The following is a 15,245-nucleotide window of genomic DNA, read 5'->3' as shown; positions in this document are numbered from 1 at the left end:
GCGCTGCAGGCGGTAGCTAAATGAAACCGAACTGTAAAAATCCTGCTGCTAAACTTGGCACACTGTTAGAGCTATTGATTTGACATAGACCTGTGCTAGTATGTACTGCATAGCCCTGCTGTGGTATTGTGTGGTGGGGCTGAAGGATATGTAGCCTTATTTGAATTTCAGACAGCCTGCTATGTCACCCTCTGATATTTTATGATGTCCATCCATCTGTTGTACACGAAGCAGTTGAGCCAACACATCTTTCTGAAAGAGCCCGGATACCAATGGAAACAAATCATATTCATGCTGTAGTCCAAACCGTGTCGTTTCTGCGTAGATTAGTTCAGGAAGTGAAGACTTCTACTGCATGCAAATTCCAAGGGGGGAAAAAATTGGTCTCTCCTAAATGGATGACCTTGAGCTTCAGGGACAAGCAGCTTTCATTATCTTCCGTGATGCTCTGGCAGCTAATTCTACTTGATATGGCTCTGAGCTTTTTTTATGTTCATGGCTTCACTCCCTTGGTAAGAGCCATCATTCTGTCATTTCCATCATGGAACAGGATCTATATTTCATGTTGTAACTACTTTTCTAGATAGGGACAGCTTTGCCAATTTGTCATCTTGCTTCAATTCCTTGGAAGGAAAAAAGTATTTGAAATTTCTCGAGGGGATCCTGTGTATAGAAAAATATGGCATAAACTTCAAGAGTAATTGTAGAGGGGCTTCTAAGTATTCCTGAACATGAGGTGTTTTTCTTTTTTTTCCTTCCCCTCTGTCCGTGTTATGTCAACCAGTCTGGGTTGCACAGAATTCATTTCCTTAAGTGTTATGCCAAGCTCTCTGTGACAACTCTCCGTAGAAAGGCTGTAGCATGAACCAGATTTCAGGTTGGGGAAGAATGATGTTCCTGTGAACACAACTGGGAAGGTAGAGAACAAACTCCCCAAAAGGAGCACAAAGGTCTGTGACATGGTTTGTGGAGCAGTACATTGGAGGAGACAGGCAATCCCCAAAAAGGATCTGAACACAACTACACAATTAAATTTACACACTTCCAGAATAAGCTCAGTCTGCACTTCCAGAATAAGCTCAATCTGGAGCAGCAGTGGTTCCTCGCTCTTTACTAAATCTGCTTATAGGTCTGCACATGACAAACCTCCTTGGTTGCTGAATCTTACTGTCAGAACAGCTAGTAAGCTGGTATGTCTGTTTTTTGTCTTATCCTGTTATTTTTAAGCAGTTTTTTTTTTTCTATTGGTGATTACTGCTGGCTGCCTCTTAAATAAGTTCTTTAATGATATGATGACAAGAAGTTCTAGAATTATTGCCCAGTACTAAACTTTAGGATTCACTAGTGAACTGCATGTTAGACCAATGGACACACATTTTTGAAAAAGGTAAATTAAAACAAGGTATTGGAATTTGCGTAGTTATGTTCAGCACTGCCTTTTGCCTAAAAATAGCAGAGGCTTTACCCTTTTAAAATATTCATGTTTTGCTGTCTTATTTTTTTCTTGCTTTTACTAAATAATTCTAATATCCCTTTACCCTATCTGAGTGAAGAGAGATGAGTTAAGGTACCAAAGCAAGGCTATGCAGGAGGGATCGAATAAGGACATAAAGCTCAAGACTAGAGAGTTAGGCAGGACAGGGAATGCTTGCATGGGCAAGCTGGGTCTGTCTGGAGGTTGTTTTGCTGCTGGCAGGATTCGGAGAGTATTCCCTAACCTCAGCAAAATATTTCATCCCTATCTAGTGATGGTCCAGTGCAGTATGACAGCCTACTGCTGCAATTAGGCTGTTAAGTCAACTATGTGAGGCATATCCAGTATCTCTAGAGGTTATAGTCCTCCCAGGAAGCATCTCTGATGCCTCAGGAGTAATTTCTGAAAGCATATTGTTTTTTTCAAGACATAAAGATACTAAATTCTCAATTAGAAGAAAAGAAAATGATGGCAGCGTAATCTTAGTAGGATGCTTTTAAGTATGCTCATTAGGATAATATTTTATTCCAGAATTATATCATTCAGAGAGCAGAATGTGCCTGCCTTGTTTCTGAATCAAAGCTGTGGCCAAAAAAAAGTAATAAAAGTAATTAGTGAAAACAAAGTTATAGTAGTAAGGGTGGGAGAAATGTTGGAGGAAGAAGGGAGCCTTAATGACTAATGCAGAGTGTTTTCCTGGAGGGCTGATGTGTTTCTGTGCCTCTGAGTTCTCAAGTACCACCAAACTAGACTGCTGTCCATGGCGGGCCGTTGCTGGGGCCATTTTTGTGTATCCAGTTTGCTGTCCTGAGATTAATTGGTAGAAATGTGCCTTGTTCCTGGCTAGAGCTGTGCTCAGTGACATCTCTGCTTGGAGGCCATGAGGTGTTTCAGTGGAGCATTGTGCAGCAGTGTCAGGGTTGTCCCTGGATGGTGCTCCATACCCTGCCGAAGTGCTAGGTGGGATCCCAGGTGCAGTAAGTGGTGGCTTGGCCAGCTGCCTTGTTTCCTGCTTTAGAGATAATCTGCAGTGTGCTGTGGTTATGTTGACTTGGGAACCAACTCCATCAAATCTATCTAAAGCATCTCTGCGAGGTCTTGGATTGTGTGGGGTAGATATGCCTATAAAGTACTTTAGGTTGATTTATAATTCTCTGAAAACTGGGTCTCAGAAGCTTCAGTCAGGGCATCCTGAAGAAACGGAAGCATTTTTTTCTCAGCTCTTTGCTTTCTTTTCCCATTTGTGAAGTGACACTAATATTATTGTGTCACATAGGTCGTTAGGAAAGATAACTCGTTTACGTGGAAGTTAAAAACTCTGTCTTCAGAATATGATTTGAATGATGTTTATGGCAAACTTCCCTCTGAAGAGCTATTGTGCACTTCAAAGATCACAAGCGGGAGCTGAGGAGCAGAGCTTGTGGAGGGAGCCCCAGCTAGGGGGTCAAGTTGATATTGTTCAGGCAACTAAAATTGTGCTTTTTAACTTTGAATGCTTCATTTTCCAACCTTTGTAGTAATACTACAGGATTGCACATTAGGAGAGTAAAACGTGCTTATTGCTATGCACTCTGAACAACATTATCCATTAGACCATTTTTCCCCCTGTTAATTTGTTGTGTTTTTGTTCTAGCCACCATTACTTTAGACATTTTATATGTGTAGCAGTCAAGTTGGTGAGGGCTAACACGGGAGCTGAGCTGTTAATATTGTGGAGGAGAGCAGATATTATATTGAATTATGCACAGGGCCCCAGCACCTAAGTGGTGGTGGCTTGGAGGCTCTCCTGAGAAAGCTGAAGGGGATGAAACCTGGTTCATAGGGAAGAGCGGAGTTTCAGAGCCTCCTGTGGGAAGGGTGAGCTGTGCTAGGAGCCCCACATTTGCATGATGAGGATGTTCAGCACGTTATAATTAAGCAAATTGATGCTCTTAAGAGGCTTCCTTAGATCACCTTTAAAAGCTAGAGTGCTTCGTTTTTATTTCTGAGGTTTTTCTGGGGGAAAGTTTTGTTGGTTTCATGCTTGGCTTATTGAAGGTTATAGAAATAGGAGAAAACTGTTCTCCTTTTTTGCTGCTTCTGCCTATGCACATGGAAATTGCTCCATACAGTTACTGGAGCAGCAGTAAATGCTCGGTTACAAATGAGATGATTTGGTGGTTGTTATGTGTTTCCTAGAGTAGGAGACTGGCTACTGAGAAGACAATTTAAAAATAAAATTAAAAAAAACACTTTATTCTCGTACTTCATCACAAAGAAAGAATACAAGCTAAGGAAGCAAAGGAGCTGTCAGTGGCAGCGTGTGCTGCCCACCCCATGCTGCATGGCAAGAACAAAGAATTTTATCCCTGCCTTTTTTTAATGATTCATTCCAGAGGAGGTGGTAGGTTGCCTTTTCATTTTCCTTCCTAAATGCCATAAACAATTGGTTTTCAATTCTTTTGCTGTCATTTATCACACAAAACATGGTTTGCTATAGTAGTTATTAAGACCTGTTAGAAACAGGGACTGGGTATTAATTTGTAAAATGAGGCAGAGCTGATGCAACCCTTGTCATGGGTGTTAAATCAGGAAGAACTGTACAGATCAAATGGCTTCAAAGCTGCTTTTTAGGTGGTGTTTGCTTGTAGCTGGACTCCTGGTCCATTTTAAGGAAGCAAAGGGCTCTAGGCAGATGGGCACTGTAGAAGGAAAATAGTGTATATTGATATTTCTAAGATGCAACTAATGTTTAAAGACATGAATTTGAAAAACAGATGAATGCTGTTGTTCTTGGATGCTTCAGCTTTGTCTGGCTTCCTGATGGGCAGATGCTGGAACGAGTGTCTTGGGTGAGGAGTTGCTCTCCTCATCTCCCTCCTCTTCCCTGGTGTGTGCAGCAGCAGGCCTAGCTCCTCTCTGGAAGAAGTGGATCCAGACTTCCAGATCATGACTAGAAGGTGAGCTGGGACCATCTCAGAGCTAAGAATAGCTGAAGTCAGGGTGAAGCTTTGGATTTGGTGGCAAAAGGAACAAGCGTTATGAGAACGATAATTTAGGGAGAATGGAGAGGCTGGAAAGGCGCAGAGCAGTTCTCACTCTTCACAAAGAGGCCTTTGCGGGAGCTAAACTCTGCTTTAGATCTGAAAGAATGTGTATGATCAAAACAACCTCCTCTGCATTTCTTCTTTCCGGCAACTGTCTGTGGCTCCTGGTGGTTTTTTGCTCATCTGATGCCTGCTGTTCCCAGCTGGTTCAGTTCTGCCTGCTCTGGGGCAGACACTTTCCACCTCCACAGATCCTTCACGTTCTGCTGGTGGTTCCCTTTCAGAGCAGCATGAAGTTTCCCCTCGCAGAAGGAGGCAGAGACACTCAATTGAAGAACTCTGAAGAGATCAAACAGGGACAGGGAGGCTGAAAATCCTTTATGCAGATTGGCTAGACATGGTCTAGGTGAATGAAAACCGAAAATTTAAACAACTTAAACAAGCAGGAGGATAGCGTTGTCCAAGGAGCAGCCTCCCTAGCGGGCAAGCAGCTCGTTTGTTTCCTGCAGCCAGCTTTGAATCATTCAGTTGAACTCTGTACCCAGCTTTACTCTCGCAGTGCCCCTTCTTGGGAAGGATGCTTTATTTTTTTTTATTGCTCAAGACAGCTTTAGTGCTAAAATATTTCTTTAGATATTTTTTAAGCAAGGTGGCCTCTGGCTGCAATTAGTGTCCCATTGGAAGAACTGGCAGCATTATATAGCAACACTAAAGCAAATCATTCTACCTCATGGCATTATTACCTTGATCTGAAAATTTCCCAGGGCTGCAATTTGTCACTAATATTGCCTTCAGCTAAACTTAACTGTACCAAAAAAAGGAGTTAATAGAGCTGCAGTTCTGGAGTTGCCATCACCATTTTTTTGGATGACTTATTATTTAGTAGATTTTATTGACCAAGCATGTAGAGTTCTTGGTCCTTGAAAAATGATGCAGTGGTTCATCACAGACTCCATAAATTGTTGGACTTTGTAGCAGTAATATCTTGGTCTCCCACACCCTAAGAAAGGAAGGTATCTCTGAAATACAGTAGGCATGTACTGTGCCAAAGCAGAAACTGCATTACTCAGCCTGACTGATACGAGCAGTTGGTCGTGATTACCAGCGACAGCAACACTGAGGGGATGATGCAGAGTTTCACTCCTGCTTTTGTCCTCTTGCTTGTTTTTTGCCATAGTTAACACAATCTGTATGCTCTGTCAGGCAATGACATTGGCCTACTATAAAATAATTCCACCTGGGACAAAGCAGCTCGAGTTAATCGGCTGTAGAGACAAGGCTGAGGTGGCTCATTATCAGTTGGCACTGGGTTGTATTTTTTGGTGAAAATGCTAGCAAAGCCAGTGATGGGAGCAGACTGGCTCTGCCCTGGTGGCATCGATGCAGTTTGCTTGTGGTGTCAGTGCTGTAGCTATTTTTACCAGGAGAAATCAGATAAAAGCTTGAGAAAAAAGGGACTTTAGATTTGTTGCTCCTCTCTTTTGCCAAAATATGACTGTTGGTGGAAGCTAATGCTGCAGTCCTGCAGATTTGGGGTGATCCTTGCAGTTCCTAACTGGGACTGTGGTCAGTCTGGACACTAAGCACTCCCTGGCCAAGTAGTCCCAGTCCTCCAGGAAAGGAACTTCACTGCTTTGTGTAGCACTCAATGCGAATGTCTGAATACAGCCTCATTTTCTCATTGCAACTTGCAGCTCTTGGTGCAAAAAGACACTTAAGCCCTCTGGAAAGTCAGGCAAAACAGATCAGCTATGTTCTCCAGTCCTGTTGCAGTTAGGGAAGTTAGTGCGTTGTGTTGTCTTTGGTCACAAATCTGTTCTGTGAGGTGGGATTGCAGCTCAGTTTGGAAGGAGACTGACAGAGCTTTTTATAACTTTTTAAAATTAAACGTAGCGTGCAATTGGCCCATAATGTTAGCTTACCTCTACTAGCAGGTATCTTTGTTTTTCTAAGTAGCCAAGGAATTAGAGTTGTAAAATCAACCATTATTCATGCTTTGCAAGTGGTTCTCTTTAAATATGTTTGTTACTTAATTTAGAAGTCTGGGTTAGCAGAGCAGCAGGAGAAATTAATTGACATAAAGGAGTCTACAGCAGACTTTAAATTAGCAGTTTGCCTCGTTGATAATGCACATTTTAAAACATGTGAAAATACCTGCATGCAAGATAGGTTATGATGCCTTGTCATAGAAGAGTGAGGTTGGGAGAGATCGTGTTCGTATTGAGCCGGCAAGTTCTGACTAATCTGCATATCGAATAACTCTTTTCATTCATTATTGAACTGCCATGTGCTTCCTACGGTGATTTTCTGTGCTGCTGGGTCTTCAGTGGCGAATGTCATTCTTGTTTGTGCTTCTTTTTCCGTCTCTGGGTGGCAGCCGGTGTTATTTAGCGCTCGTATTTGTTAGTGCTCAGAGCTGGGTGCTGTACGTGTCGGTGGTCACTGTGTGTATCTGATGGTGCCTGGGAGTCCGTGGAGCTGGGCAGCTCTGTCCCTTGGTGCAGCTTTGTCACTGCCGACCAAGTCCCAGGTTGAAGCTCACCAGGTCCTTACACACCGGCAAGCAGAGGTCTTGTCCTACACAGCCTCTTATTTTGAAGAGAAAGGTCCATGCTTCAGGAAAGGGAAAAAAGAAAAGCAGGGGGACGAGAGGGGTGGGGGGAAACCTTGAGGCTTTGTGTAAGGATACTATTTTTATCTATTTACTGTCAAATGCAGGATAAGGATCTCTGGAAAGGACACGGGAGGTAAGTGGGTATAACAAGTTGGTGACAAGGATGGATAGAGTAATAAAGGGGCGAGGGGAAAAATCTAAAAGGTAAATTCCCTCCCGAAGTTAGCGATGGCAAAATGTGTGAGCGTGCATGGCACGCACGTGTGCACACTTTTCCTCCTGCAACTGGCTCTTCGTGGTGTAAAAGCATGCAGTGTGGAAGCCTAATGAGGAAAAACACAGTTTTGGGAATGGTTCAGCAGTGTAGCATTCCCTTCAAAATTCATCTCAGTCCAAAAAGTGAATTAGAAATAGCTTCTGTTTCTGTCTATTTCTGTGTGTGTTTTTCTGGCCTCCATTTATATAGGAAAGATGTTAAAAATACAGGAAAATGGGCAAGTATACAGGGGGAATAAAAAGAAACTGAATATGTATAAATTTTTTTCTGTGTACAGAAGCAGTCTGAATAAAAGCAGATGAGTAATGCTTTTTCTTTGATACCAGCTACACAGGAGTTCTGGATAACAGGAGAATGTGAACAGCTGTCAGGCAGTACTGTGATGAAACTTAATGTTGTCCTTTGAATTTTTCTGGCTGAGATGTCTCAAGTAAATTGTGATTTTTGGTACCCACTGGATATGCTTTAACTGAGCTTATGTTCAGCAAAAGGTACTTAGTGCCTGAAAATGCAGCTTCAAAATGCCAAACCACGCACCCAAGTCAGTGGTACCTTTGGGGAAGATGATGAACTTCACATTTTTCATTCTCGACCATCTTGATCTTGGTCATTAAAGTATAAAGCTCACACTTCAGTCTTTTTTCCTCTGATTTTTTTGGTGGTGGGGGAGCTTGTGTTGAATATCTGTCATTAGAGAAAAATGGAACGTGCTCAATTCATGGACCTGTTGCAAGTGAATTTGGTTGTTAGTGCATTCCAGTTCATTGCCTATCAATGCAGAAACAATATTACATTTTTATGTTCCAAATGCCTCATTTTGTTTGCAGTAAATTCCATCTACTCTCAGTTTCATTTTAAACAGCTGTTTTCTAAATCCTTTCAAAATAGCAATTATGTTTTATAGCAGTGATCTTTGTCACTTAAGCTTTAACTAGGGGGTTGTAATTTCTTTCTACTCTTTTGCTTCCCTCTTGCCTCCCTCTTCCTCTCCAGTATTTTTCTAGATCTGAGGCATTAATCGTGGTTACTATGTTTTACTTTCCTTGCGTCCCTGCTTTCCCTCGCCTTCTCATGAAGGAATTTTTCTCCTTTTCTTCTATCCCACGGTTCTTGGGCGTTTAGGACTTGTATTCTCTTCCCCCCCCTCAAAATTCAAGTTGAACAGAGTCATTTCTTCTTAAACAAATAAAAGTTCAAAACAGTCTCTTGATACTTTCTCCATATAAGCTTTCATATGGAGCTCCTGAAAGCCAAAACATTCCAACTGTGCCTTAATTGAGCGAGCTTCAAATCGTGCCTCAGAGATGTTGGCATTTGGAGTGAGCTTTGCAGAGATCTGGAGTCTGATGCAAGCTTGCTATATACAGTCATATGTGAATAAGTGATGAATCAGCAAAGGGTTTTGTCTCTGAACCAAGGAACATAATTTGTTGCTGAAAGCCTCCTTTTTTATTTTTTTCCTAAGTCTTAAAATAGGATGATCTTTTCTGGATATTTAGGCAGAGCCATTTTTCTTTTAAAATACTTTTGCAAGGGATGTGGTAGCTGAATTATGACCTGTGTGCAGCAGAAATTAAATACTTGTTGCGGGGAGCTCTCAGCAACTTTGCTTTTGAACAGGATGCGTGATGCAGCAAATTATTAGCTATTGATTTCTATAATACTCTGCAGGCACCAGTGATTTAGCAGTATGCTAGTAAGTACCCTGAAAAAAGATTAATGTCTGGGAGAAACAGTAATTAGGAATATGTGTAAATAACGATTTTTGTGACAGTTAGATATGCAGATATTGAACACAACTTTGGCCTGTAGTTGAGTATCCAAAAACCACCTGGAAGATGGTGTCACTCAGGTGTTCTGAAGCCCAAGTTTTCAGTTTCTGGGGGTGTGTTAGCTACACTGAATGCCCGATGTTTATCCTGTGGAATCAACCCCACATCTCGGAGGAGAAGAGGACTGTTATTTACATGGTTTACCCTCGGTTATATCAGTGGAAAGGTCCTAGGAAGGTGCTCTGAGGCATCTCAGTTAAGCACAATTCAGCCTCTCTATAAAAATGAGTGCCTGCAAGGCATTTATGCCAGAGAGATTCTTTGCAATGGTTTAGAAACCTTGTCATTACTGCAAAGTGTTTACTCTCAGCATTCATTACCATATTACTTCTCCACAGAGCTTGGCAATTGGAATTTGTCATTACTTTTTCTCTCAGAGTAATATTTTACAGCAATAACTTTCTCCAGGAGGGAAAAAAAAAAAAAAAAAAGGAAATGGATTTCTTGTCTTAATTTTGTGTGGGAAGAAAGACGATCTTCATATGTTATCCCTAAACATCATTTAGATTCCCACAGAAGGGATGATTTTGACTTACTGCTTCTCTTAGCTCATGAGACAAAGCGAGTTCCTTTCTGCAGATGTTAGTCTTTAAATTTCATTAGGAGGGACAGCTACATCTGGGTCTTTGGGTCAGTGAAAATGAGGAGGGAGTTTTAGCTGCAGCCTGTGCATTTATGCCTTGCATTAGAGATGTTTATGTAGCAGCAGAAATGGAGCCGCTCTTCACACACAAACTGTGTCTGCCTCGATTGCATTGGCACTGGGTGAATAAGGAAAGGGTACTGGATTTTGGAAGGATGCCTCTAAGAGCATGTACCACTGACCTCAAAGTCACTAAAGGCATGGTGTTGCTAAAGAGCAGTAAAGGCTTAAGCAAAAGAAGTTGGAGTAAACGATGAAGCTGGGGGAAGGACGCTGGCTGGTGTAGATGACCCTTCATTTGACAGGGGCAGATACGTGTGAGCTGCCGCTGTGCCCTGTGGAGACCAGCCATGTGATCAAACTAATGGCATGCAGGTGTGCAGTTTATTTCCCACAGCTAACACTTATTTGTTTTTATGTTTCTTTGCCTCAGTATGTCAAGGATATTTGTAGAACATTAACTTTTATGGCGTTCTGCTTTGCTCTCTGCGTGGCAGGAGCATCACACCCTTGCAAGGTTTGTATAAAGCAGAGCACGGACCAGTGCAAATCCACAAACAGAGACTCCTCTCCCAAAGGGCAGAAACTAAAATGTTGGCTCTTGCAGGTCGCCTGATGGTGACACTGAGCGTGCCAGTGAGTTTGAAAATGGTCCTCCCAGGATTAGCTGTGTAATCATCCCATTACTGATTTATGGGTGGAACAATCCAGCACGCTACTGCAGGCTGCTAGGTTGTGTTTATTCTAAGATTTTTTTTTAAAGGGTTTAAAAAAAAAAAACTCCCTATTCCAACTTTCTGTTCTCTCTAGCTGTCACAAGACATGTCTACTGCTGTCATATGCAGCTCATGACCACATGACAAAGCTGCTTTAAAATCAAGCAACTTAGCCGTTGCCTGAATATTTAATCAGTTCTTCGGCTGGGTTTTATTGCTGGCATCCAGTCCCATATATGTAGCCATTTGTGCTGTAGATGTACCTCTGAGCAGGGGGGAAAAAAAGGAGATACAACCCTATCTTTCTGCTTCGTGGGCCACCATTCGCGCACTGGCTCATCTCGGAACTAGCAGAGGCAGTAGCAGTAATGCAAAGTGATGCTTGTGTGAATAACCGTGTAATGATGGCCTTTTGGATCCGGCAATATTTTAGTCTGAACTACCGATAATTTCCAGCAGTTACTTTTGCAGAGCACCTTTTTCTGCTTTCTGTATCTTCAAGTTACATTCTCAGAATAAAATTCTCAAAGCAAAAATTCTCAAAATTCAAAGCCAACTCACCTTTCGTAGTTACTTCAGTTCTGTGGTATATAATATGTAATTAAATCAAACAAATCTGGCAGTAGGTAGTTTGGGACTATATTCTGTTTGTGTGTATACTTAAAAAATTGCTGTTGCTCTTAGTGTTAAAACTGTTCACTTCAAATACATGGCCACTGTTGAAGCTGATAAAGCCAATAATTGCTCATATATACGTGATCAGAATATTCAAAGATGTACATGCTTCTAGGATTTAATATATCTGATTTATGTCCCTTTGAATTTGCAAAATGGCTTGGAAACTCCACATCCATATACGTGGAAGCTAATGGTTTTCATGGTGAGGAGCAATCAGTGTTGTTGGGAAATGATTGTTGCACTTGCATGGCTGTTTTTCTGGTGTTCCTGTGAAATAGCACACTGGGTGTCCCACATACCATTGAAATAATAATACCACTCTTATGGGATTCTCTTTTATAATTCAAGCCAAACGTGCATTTCATTCAGTTCATGAATGACTAATATTACCTGCTTTTCTTTCCTTTTGTTTCCTTCACTGTAGCTGTTGGAGTTGCTGGACTCTGAAACAATGCAACTAGAAGCCTTTCTGGAGTGGAAGCAGCTGGAGCAAGTTTATTGGCAGTGGATGGTAATGAATCAAACTGTTTTTAAAGGGTTTTGCTTTTGCAGATCTAGTAAATAACTGACCACGTCCAAAGGTCCCTTCCCACAATGATGCATGCTGCAAAACATCTTTTCAACAAGCATTTTGAGCAAAACTTTTTTTTTTAAAAAAAGCCTTTGATGAAGTATACTTTCTTAGTTCATCTTCATTACTCAGTCTTCTTTTTTTTTTTTTCCCAGTAAGACCTAGCAGCTAAGCTGAGGAGTTACAGCGAAGAGTAGCAAAATTTTATACAGTTAACACAAATGAAAATGCCTGATCTTCATCTCTTTAATGTTTTTTAAACATAGCAAGTGCACATTTTGTTAAAATTAAATGGCTCTTCAGAAGAGGGACTTTAAACTTTATTGCAGACTTGAGAACAACTGAATTTGCAAGCAGCCGATATTGAAAACAACTTCATTCTTTGCAGCCCAATAGTGTGTTGAAATTACATATTTCCCCTTGAACTGTGTTGAACGATCGTAAGAAATCAATAAACTTTCTTCTGTGCTTCTTACAATTTCTCAAGTGAGTGTAAATGGTAACATCCATCTCACTTCTGTGTACGAGTTTTGCCCATTTACAGTTGCTGAAAATAATTCTCCAGAACACTGCATTAGCCGTATGAATTTATAAATTTTGAAAATCAGTGAGCTGACCATTAATTGCTAATATGCCCTGTAGGCCTACATTGAAAGCAAGGCAAAGAATTACCCTGCCTATCTTGAAAAATACTTCCAATCCATAGGCTTGCATATGACCATTATTTTTTAATTTTATTTATCTGCTGTCTTATAATTCCTTGGAAAGCATAAGCACTAGAATAAGCCTGGCTTCAGAGTTATACAGGCAAAACGTAGCTGCCAGTGCAATGACCTGTCAGGGTACCCACAAAACCTTAACTCCCCACACGTTGTACAGTGCAGGGGGTATTGGGGGTGTTGAACTGAGTCCTAGAGTTCAGTCTGGAATAAACATCTGGAAAAACCCCTGAGCAGCGCATTAAACCAGGGTGAATGAGTACAGTGATGTTCTTGTTGAGCGGGCTGGGTTTGGCTGGTGGTGGCCACGTTCCTGCGTGCTGCGGAGCCTACGGCACTGGGACGTGCTCCGAGGATGCCGTAGCTTTGTCTTTCCGTTTGAGCCGTGCCTTGCTTGGGCAATGTGATGAATGGGGTGATTCTGGGCTGGTTACTCCCAGTTCTTCCGGATGCTGTGGGCAGTGTTAGTGACATATCCCTGCTGCAGTTTCCTTCCTCTGGTTCTGGAATGCTTTTATACTGGTGGGAGTTTAGTAGTGGCTGTGCAGCCCTCCTCCGTGTTTGCTGGGTCTGTCTTACTCTGCGTGTGTTGCTGCTTCTTGCTCTGCTTAACTTTTGCCTTCTCTGAGATCTTTAATTAGTAGCCATGGTGCTTGGACAGAGCCCTGATCTACCTGGCCCCAATATAACGTGTTCTTATCTCTAAATCCATTCTTATCACTTGATCAAATACAAGTTTTCTGACTTTCCTGACACAGAACCTGCTCAGATACTGTCTTGCTTTCTATCGTGGTAGAGTCGGTGTCTTTAATGTGGGATTATGCTGTGAGCAACCAGCAACCAGAAGATCTGAGTTAGTGCCTTCATTCCATCAATGTTTCCCCAGTGCATCCGTCCTTCAGGCAGTTTCTTTTACCCTATTCTGGAAAATAAATGAATCCTATGGGAGTACTGCAGGGGGAGAGAACAAGTTCCTTTTTGCCAGAAAGAAGCCTAAGGTGATTCTTCAGCAAATCTGCAGAGTCGACATGGATAGAGAGCCACCTTCTTCACCTCCTCTATAAAACAAAATTCCAGACATGAAAGTTGCTGATGTACGGGAACAGTCTGAATGCAACAAGGGTTGATCCGCGACAGGGAGCCGGGAGGAAGCAGGAGCCTGGGGACCACGTCCCAGCTCAGCCGCAGCCAGAGCAGGACGTGTGACAGCCACTGAAACGGGTTCTTGGGACCAGGGAATCGCGAGGGGCTGCGTTGGCAGCGATGAGCACGAGGCCGAGTGTAAAGATTCACAGAGCGAGAAACTGGGCAAGTTAATGAAGGTGAAACAGCTGGGGAAATGGCCTATCTTAGAACAGCAAGAGGAAAGGTTCACTAGATTGGCTTTCACAAATATAAGTGGGAAAAATTCTGTGAAGGAAGCATGTTTAATACTAAATGAAAGAGATTACTTACTTAGGGTTTAAAATTGCTTTGCGGCAGAGTTGCTTATCTTTAGTAGGAAAGACTAGGAAAAACACTTGAGCATGAGCAATTGGTCCTGCAAGAGCAGTTTGACAAAGTATTTGTTAGACTGTTGCCTAAAATTGGATTGAATGAAGTGTTGTGACTTGGAAAACTGCTAAAAGTATGTAAATGGCAGAGGCCTTGGTCAGAGAGATGATAGGTGTATTGCCGCACTTCCTCCATGGAATTGTCACCTATCCTCTTAAAAAAGCAGTCTGAGTCTTGCCGTTTTCTATTATTTGAGTGTTTGAACTAGGGCTTTAATAAGAGGATGTGTTATTTGGAAATACATTTCTAAAAGTGTCACTTTTTTTTCCCCCTGACCTTTAAAATAACCTGTTCAACGGCCATCAGTTTACCAGCTCCCTTGCAGTTACTTTTTGGACAAGTGTTCCCTTTCCCTACCCGCTGTGATTTATCTCTGCCTTTACAAACTGTGATTAAATTTAGTGTCTGGCTCGTGCTGTTGAGGTTTGATATTAGTAGAGTATTAAAAGAGCATTAATAATTTTAAACAAAAAATGTCACCCTTCCCCCCTCCTCCCCCCCCCCAAAAAAAAACAAAAACAAACCCCAATGGGGCAGGGGGCAGCAGGAGGATTTTCCCCACAAACCACTAATGTCTCCAGCATTTGTAAATAGCAGATGTAAAAGACTTCATGCCAGACTGGGCTCCTCAATCTTGCTAGGAATCCACCAGCTAATGAGCTGAAATTGGTAAATCTTTCAGGCTTCTCCTTGCCTGGTTCAGCAGCCGAGCTTGTACGTGTCTGCAGGAAAGCAGCTCTTTGGTGATCTCTACATCTTTGCCTGCTTTTTTTTTTCCCAAGTGCAGCAAGCTGTCAAGAGAATTTTCTTCTGTACTTTCTTAGTTCTGGGTTGTCAGATGATTTTAATGTTATTATTTTTAAAAGCAACATTTCAGATTTGATAAAGCAGACATTACAGCTAAATATAGACACTAGCTAGTTTTCTGAGATTTGCTATTAATGATATTTCCTTACCAACTTTCAAGTCTGAGATTGATTATTTTCAGTCCTGTTATCAAAACACATTGAATAAAGTTTAAGGAAGGAGAGATTTTAATCCATTTTCAGAAGCCAAAGGGTTTTAATATTAAGTGTTTTTTAAAGTCAAATTAACCCCAGGATAGAGAACTTCAGAAATTTGGAGGTAAAATTGAAAGGGG

At 41.7% G+C, this 15,245-nt stretch overlaps 1 protein-coding gene across 1 annotated transcript in view; it reads left to right on the top strand.

Moving 5' to 3' along the window:
• Window positions 1-15,245, top strand: part of TEDC1 (tubulin epsilon and delta complex 1) — a 61,134-nt gene that overhangs the window by 25,279 nt on the left and 20,610 nt on the right. Inside the window, exon 5 of the mRNA XM_088524551.1 lies at window positions 11,685-11,771. Within this exon, the coding sequence (XP_088380677.1) occupies window positions 11,685-11,771 (87 nt within the window). The remainder of the gene's footprint in view (window positions 1-11,684; window positions 11,772-15,245) is intronic.

The sequence above is a fragment of the Tinamus guttatus genome, unplaced genomic scaffold (genome assembly GCF_059628265.1).
Source record: "Tinamus guttatus ecotype Peru unplaced genomic scaffold, ASM5962826v1 Tinamus_guttatus_pri_ptg000211l, whole genome shotgun sequence".
In the NCBI taxonomy this organism is placed as follows: domain Eukaryota; kingdom Metazoa; phylum Chordata; class Aves; order Tinamiformes; family Tinamidae; genus Tinamus; species Tinamus guttatus.
Note: the sequence above shows the minus strand (reverse complement) of the source record. Positions and strands in the feature narration are given on the sequence as shown.